Source organism: Sceloporus occidentalis, unplaced genomic scaffold (genome assembly GCF_023333645.1).
Source record: "Sceloporus occidentalis isolate IW3139 unplaced genomic scaffold, rSceOcc1.0.p SCAF_206, whole genome shotgun sequence".
Taxonomy (NCBI): domain Eukaryota; kingdom Metazoa; phylum Chordata; class Lepidosauria; order Squamata; family Phrynosomatidae; genus Sceloporus; species Sceloporus occidentalis.
In genome coordinates, this window is record NW_028317186.1 from 792,485 (window position 1) to 799,599 (window position 7,115).

A 7,115-nucleotide genomic window follows, 5' to 3' on the forward strand; every position below is an offset into this window, starting at 1 on the left:
GGCAGCTGCCACTAGCCCTAGGGCCCTCCCATTGCGACTGCTGGCCTTAAAGTGCCAGGGTCCCTTTTCTTACCGGTCCGCCCTGGTGCCCACAGACACACACGGCGTGCCCCGCGAGGTGGGAGACGACCTGAGCAAACAGGACCACACAGTGAGCTCAACTGTCACAACTTTACAAAATCAGGCCCGTCACGGCATAAATAAACCCAGAAACAGAGCCCCCCCCCATTAACATTAAAGTTATATTTACGTATTAAGCCCCCTCCGTGTGTAAATCATACAGACAGACATCCGAAATTCCTGTTCTAGGGACCAGCAGGATTTTTCCTCCCCGATAAATCTTCACTCGCATAAAATGTAATTTACTGATTGGATCAAAGTCTTTGAAAGGACAGGAAATAATCTGCCGGCAGATCGGCCCCCGTCTAGTCTGCCGTTTCTCCTGCTGTAAAAACTCAAACCTTAATCAGTCGTTGGTCTCGTCTTAGATTCAGGAGCCGTATGTCTATCCCATGCATGTTTAATACCCTCACTGTATTACCCTCTACCACCTCTGCTGGGAGGCTGTTCCATTCATCTACCACCCCTTTAGTAAAAGCCCTCATCTTGGAGATATTCTGCGCTGTATTTTGGGATGATTCGTTGAAACGCGCAGTCATTCATTTCTTGCAACTTCCTTCTTGTTGAGTTATTGTCTACAGTTACGAAATTACCCCACCCTGTGCAGTAAGCGGGTCTTACCTACACCAGGGGGGCCGTGTGGGGCCAGAGAACCTCCCCTGGGGTAGCGAGAGACCCCTATCTGCCCCATCACAACACATTCATGGAGAACATTCTACATATTGTACGAGGTCCCTTTAAATCAGCAACCCGCTAACCTGCACACCACCGAGCAGACATACCCCACACGTACCCCACGGTGCCAGTTACCTAAGCAGGTGTGTGTGTGGGGTAAGTAACCTTTACCCCAAGGGGGTGGGTAACCTGTATTTACCCCAAGGGGTGGGTAACCTGTATTTACCCCAAGGGGGTGGGTAACCTGTATTTACCCCAAGGGGGTGGGTAACCTGTATTTACCCCAAGCGGGTGGGTAACCTGTATTTACCCCAGGCAGGCAGGCAGGCAGCTGCTATCACAGGAGGGATCAATAGGGTGACACAGGTCCCCGTCAACATTCAGTGGAGGGGCTGCCCAGTCCCCCTATACCCCACCCTAATACCCCACCTTAATACCCCACCCTGTCCCCCTAAAGCCCCAGCTTCCCACAGCCGATCCCAGTAAGCAGGAAATGAATGAGGAGCACAGACCTCTCCGGCAGCTCCGTCTGCAGCCTGACATTCACCCAGGGAGGAACCACTACAGGAAGAGGGGGGAGCCGCCACACTGAAGATAGGAGCTCTCTGTGTCTGTGGAAGATACCAAAGCCAGCATGCTATAAACACTCATGACACGCATCCAGCGTCACAACCCATTCTAGGAATGGGGGGGTCATGCTTTTTTTTTTTGTGAATAATGTTTCCCCCCGCGGCTTTGGTGAAATGGAAAGTCCCGCTGACGGATGCTTTGATGTAACAGAGCAGAAGTTAACTCCTCTTTGCCTGAAGACTAATGCATTCCCAGTTCACCCACCCAGTGCTGATACAGGAGTTACTGTATCTACTACTACTTTCTTGTCAGTATGTAATCTATGTATTTATGTATGAAAATTATTATGTATTTTTAGCAGCCTTTCACTACATACATAATTTATAAAGATCTATCATGTCCTGCGCGCTGTACAACATGTGAACAGGGCAGAACTAGGAATATAAGGAAGGTTTGCTTTACTGAGAGGGTGGTAGATAAGTGGGACAGCCTCCCAGCAGAAGTGGTAGAGGGTAATACAGTGAGGGTATTAAACACGCATGGGATAGACATACGGCTCCTGAATCTAAGACGAGACCAACGACTGATTAAGGTTTGAGTCGTTACAGCAGGAGAAACGGGCGACTAGACGGGGGCCGGATGGGGCCGATCTGCCGGTGGGTTCCGGGTTCTGTGTTAGAGGAAGGTGGTTGTCGCATGTGTCATTCCCTTTAAATGTATGTGGTGTGATGGGGGTCAGCTGGCACCTTATTGCCCCTGGGCAGGAAAAGCCAAGTGGCCCTATCGGCCCCCTCCCCCCAGTGTAACTAATGGCCGATCAGCCGTAACATCATGACCGCCGACAGGTGATGCGAATAACACGCATAATCTCGTTATCATGGCATCTGTCAGTGTGTGTGGGGGGGGGGGTATATTGGGCAGAAAGTGAACATTTCGTCCTCAAAGTTGATGTTAGAAGCAGGAAAAACGGGCAGCGTAAGGATCTAAACGACTCTGACGAGGGCCAGACTGTGAGGGCGAGGCGACCGGGTCAGAGCATCTCCAAAACCGCAGCTCTTGTGGGGGTCCCCGGTCTGCAGCGGTCAAAAGTGGTCTGGGAAGGAAAAGCGGCGAACAGGATTTGTATATTGACGTTTTAATACTTTTTTATTTTTTATCTATTTATATTATATTTATAAAAATAGATCCTAAAGGGCCAGTCCCGTAATAAAATATTAAATTTTTTTAAAACGCCCTTTTTTTGAAGGCCGTTTTTTAGAAAAGGGTTAAAGTCTGGAGCCAGTTGCCCGATCCTCCCTTCACACCTTTTTTTGTGCTTCTGCACGATGCGAGTGAACTAAATAATTCATTTGCCTTTTATTTTCTGCAAGCGTAGCGAGCCGCTATATCATAGAATGAGGTTTTCTAACCAAACGCCATCTAGAGGAACAATGCAGAACTACAACACTTTAGAAAAAATATATTAATAGCATCTTATCGCTAGCGTTCACTCGTTGCCATAACCACCGTCAGTCTTAAAGGAACACTCCACCCATCGTATGCACTTTAATCTATATAATACAGAGCCCCCCCGTGAATGCAAGGAAAGCAGCCAATCATTGGATCGTACTGATAGTGGCTACAGATCTGCACTATAAAATAATATATAAAAACATAATATATATAATAGATTCCAAAACAGACGTTCGGTAAAAAGTACAGCCTGCGGCGTTGGGATATTTATTAGTCATTTAATTCAATCAGCAAAACATTTGGACGGGCAAAAAACGGGCACCAAAATTGCTCATGGTGGACATTTACTGAGGTCTATTTAATGATGTTCTGTGGACCTTGACAAGCATCGCGACGGTCAACCGTCTAGGAGATGAAACTTCAGCTCTCCTGCAAACTCCCAATTTAGTGAATTAACCCTAACATGTGTATATATTATATAAAGTTTTAAGTTTCCCAATCACAATGATTGATCATTAATGGCATCTTGTACTGGCTACCCCCACCCGCGAGAGACCTATGATTCCCTTAATGAAAAATCTCGGGCTTCAAATTCCCAATGCGAGTACGAAGCTCAAGAGACCTGTGATGGTGAGCGTTAGGAGCACACTGCCGGTCGTGCTACCGGCCCCACTCCCAAAATTAAAATTGTCTCCAATCTTCACATTGTTGCAGAGGTCGGACGCGCAGCAGTCCACGACATCGGACACCACGGTGATGTTCGCTGAAACGCAAAGGGCCGAGCAGAACTTGTTTATGAGCTTCATGAAGCCCACATTTACTGAAGGAAACAGAAAAACAACCAGAGTCAGAGAAATTGTACGGCTTCAGTGCTTAGTGCTGTGCGCCTGTCATACCTGCCGTGTCCGCCGCGGTCCCTCGCCGGTCTGTCGCTGGTGGGCGGCGCTTGCGCGCTGACGCGCTCCCGTCCCCTCAGTGTGACGTGCCCGCGGCACGTACACTGAGAGGACGTGCCGCGGGCACGTCTTCTCGGTGTACTGTGCGCGCGGCATGGACGGAGGGGCACGTCGATGCGGCGCGCCCACGGCGGACGCATGATAACATGCGAGCCGCCGTGGCACGCCCACGACGCGCCAGTGGTCATGAGCGAGCCGCCGCGACGAGTCGGCGGCACTCGCAGGGTTATGAGCGGGTTTATTTATTTTTCGCGCCGACGCCATTAATGTGCGCCAGTCGCGATGACGTCTTCCTTTGTTGTTTTCTTTTGGTTGCTATGGTGTTTCCCGCCATGCTTCCTATTTAAACCCCCTGTCCCATTAGTTCATTGCCCGTTCAAAGAGTCACTGTTGTGTATCTCTGGGTTATCGTGAGTTATTCTGATTGATCTACGTGTTCCTGACCTTGGCTTTGTTTTCTGACTTCGATTCTGTGCTGCCTGCCCCGACCTTGGCTTGTATATTAACCTTGATCCTGTGCTGCCTGCCCCGACCTTGGCTTGTATATTGACCTTGCTCCTGTGCTGCCTGCCTCGACTGTGGAACTTCCTATACCCGTTGTGCTGTGCTACGCTACCGTCTCTGCATTGTGGGTGCATAATCCGTGTTGTCCTAGGTCCCGCATAACAGCGCCCTGCGTGTTACTCCAAGCACCGTCACCGAATCCTAACACACGTTCTAACACCATAGACAGACACTCAATGTACACTAACACACACTATAACAGTGTACATGGACACTCCACTCCTTCTAACACTGCATACTGACCCCTGCACATATCCACTCACTCTAACACCATAGACAGACACTCAAACAATGTACACCAACACACGCTATAACACTGTACATGGACATTCCACCCCTTCTAACACTGCATACTGACACCCGCACATAGCCACTCACTCTAACACCGTACACTGACACTCCATACAAAACTAACTCTGACACCATACACTGACACACCATCCAAAACTAACTCTAACACCGTACACTGACACACCACACTTACACTCACATACACTCAGTCTAGCACTGTACACCGATTAGACTGACTAACCCCCAAACTCTCCACCCATTTCTCTAGCCCCCCCACATGGCTTGCCCTGTCCACGTACGTCATTAGTCCCACCCCTCCCAAGGCCGCTCCCCAGATGAAGGACCCCGCCCACATTTGGGTTCAGCCCTGCCACTCCTTGCCTTTTGCTTTTACCTGTAAAAGGTATTATGTGAAAAGAAAAACACTACCTTTTATTCATGTTTAGCGGAAATAACTAAAGTTACCCGGAGGCAAGGTGGACGCGAGGCTGCATCTCCAGCGTTATGTGAATCTCATTAATATGGTCCTTGCCTCCCTCTCCCTTTGCTGCAGTAAGATTGTTTCGGAGCTATTTACTAACATCAGCTGCTAGCTCCTGGAGGGTAAAAGACTTACCAATAGACGTGCCACAGTATGGGGTGGGAGAAGAGCAGTTGGCGGTCTGCAGGCAATGGTCGTCTTGAGTGGCCATAGTACACGTGTAGCATTCATACGCGTCCCCTGAAAGATTCAAAGTCACATATAGGATAAGATCTGGGCGCCCCATCCAGTCGCATGCTTTTCCCGCCGTGAAGACTCAGACCTTAATACGCCTCGTCTTAGATTCAGGAGCATTGACACTATGACATGTTCATGAGAGAGCTCCACCAAGCACATATCTGCCACAACATTGAGTGTAATGGGGGGAATTTTGAGGCTGCAGCGTGAAAAGTAGGGTTAGCATCTCCAAGGAGAAGTCTATCTTAGGACAGAGCTTTATCAAAACTCTTTCTGTGGCTTTGTGCCCCATTGCGGGGTATTTGTGTAACTGGGTGGGACATTTAGAAGAAGAATAATGGGGTTTATTTACCCCGTTTAATTTATAAAGCTATTCCCTGCTGTTTCTATACACATTATCTGGGCTTTTAGGGCTGTAGAACCCTGCGATCCCCCCATACCCAGCAAACATTCTGACCTCCTAGAAAAGAGGGGCATCAGGGGAGGAGAGAGAGGCATCAAGGGAGGGGTACAGAAGAGCAGAGAGAGGGGTAAAGCGTAAGAGAGAGGGGCATCAGGGGAGTAAGAAAGGCATCAGAGGGAACAAAGAGGAATGTAATGGTTTCGTAATGACGGAATTAGGCATATTTTCTCACCGAATCCTTAGAGACATATAAATAGGTTCATTAAATGGAGTTTTGTTCAACTTTTACCACCACAAGCACTGGTAGAAGGTATACATTTAGAATTCTAACACACTGATCACTCTTTAAATCCCTTCATTAGTAACCAACAAAAATAGTAATGTTAACAATACTGTAGATCTTAAAATCTTTCTTGTTTGCCATATAATGGACAGGAAAAGCCAAAGAGAATGGATCTTCTTCTACAGACCGGATTGTATCGCGCTCAGTATTTTAAGAAATATTTGGACTTTTTGAGAAATTTATGGTTCCTTTGAGAGATCCTCAATTACCCCCCCACCCCCCCAATTGTTGGTTCCATAACCATCTGAACGATCTCCTGTTCTTCACCCCACATAAAGGTCTTACCTAAGCCAACGAGGCAGCTCACCAACACGGCAATGGCGAAAAGGTTCTTCATGTCTCACTCTACTTTCAAGGACCCAACGTGAAGTGGCTCCTTTCACTAGACACTGAGTAGATGTATTCACATTATATTGACACAAAATCCACAGACTTACCGTAAATAAACCTAGAAAAAACAAGCCAGACCAGTTTTTCCCTCTTTTTTTGCATTTTTTTTTTCCCCTCACAATGGCCAAAAATGTTAGGTGTGTGAATTGTCCTTTAACCTACAAATTTACCCTCCCAACATTCTTTACTTCTTCTCTGACCTTTAATTCTATTGTAAAGAGTATCTGCTTCCGGAACCATAATAATGAAAGAAATAGAATTTGTGGTCATCGGGTTGTCAGTAATACCCGTGACTGCAGGCCCGGACTGGCCATTTGGCTTGGTGGGCCCATGATCGACATTACTCCATAGACACCCGATCTGTGGTACGGCCTATCGTACCCAGCCGTCCTTAGTCATTAGGTGGCCACCAGGCCTTAAAGTGACAGGAATAATTCCTTTGATGTTAGGATAAAGGCTACTAATAGGCCTCCTATAGGCCTCGTATGCTGTAGGTCCACCATATTTCTGAATTAAAAAGTAAATGAGAAGACTGCTGCTCTATTAGAAGAAGTAAAACATTTCAATGAGTTTTAATGCTTTTGGAGTACGTGTTAAAATGTTTTTATAAAATTCCCCAATGCATTGCTCTTA

The 7,115-nt window shown here is 47.4% G+C and overlaps 1 protein-coding gene across 1 annotated transcript; it reads right to left on the bottom strand.

Moving 5' to 3' along the window:
• Window positions 1-3,404: 3,404 nt before the first annotated feature.
• Window positions 3,405-6,429, bottom strand: LOC149277889 (prostate stem cell antigen-like). Its single transcript, XM_089502608.1, has 3 exons — window positions 6,378-6,429; window positions 5,245-5,349; window positions 3,405-3,637 (listed from the first exon to the last, which is right to left on the bottom strand). The coding sequence occupies exons 1-3, from the start codon at window positions 6,427-6,429 to the stop codon at window positions 3,405-3,407; spliced, it is 390 nt and encodes a 129-aa protein (XP_089358734.1).
• Between the last annotated feature and the right edge of the window lie 686 nt (window positions 6,430-7,115).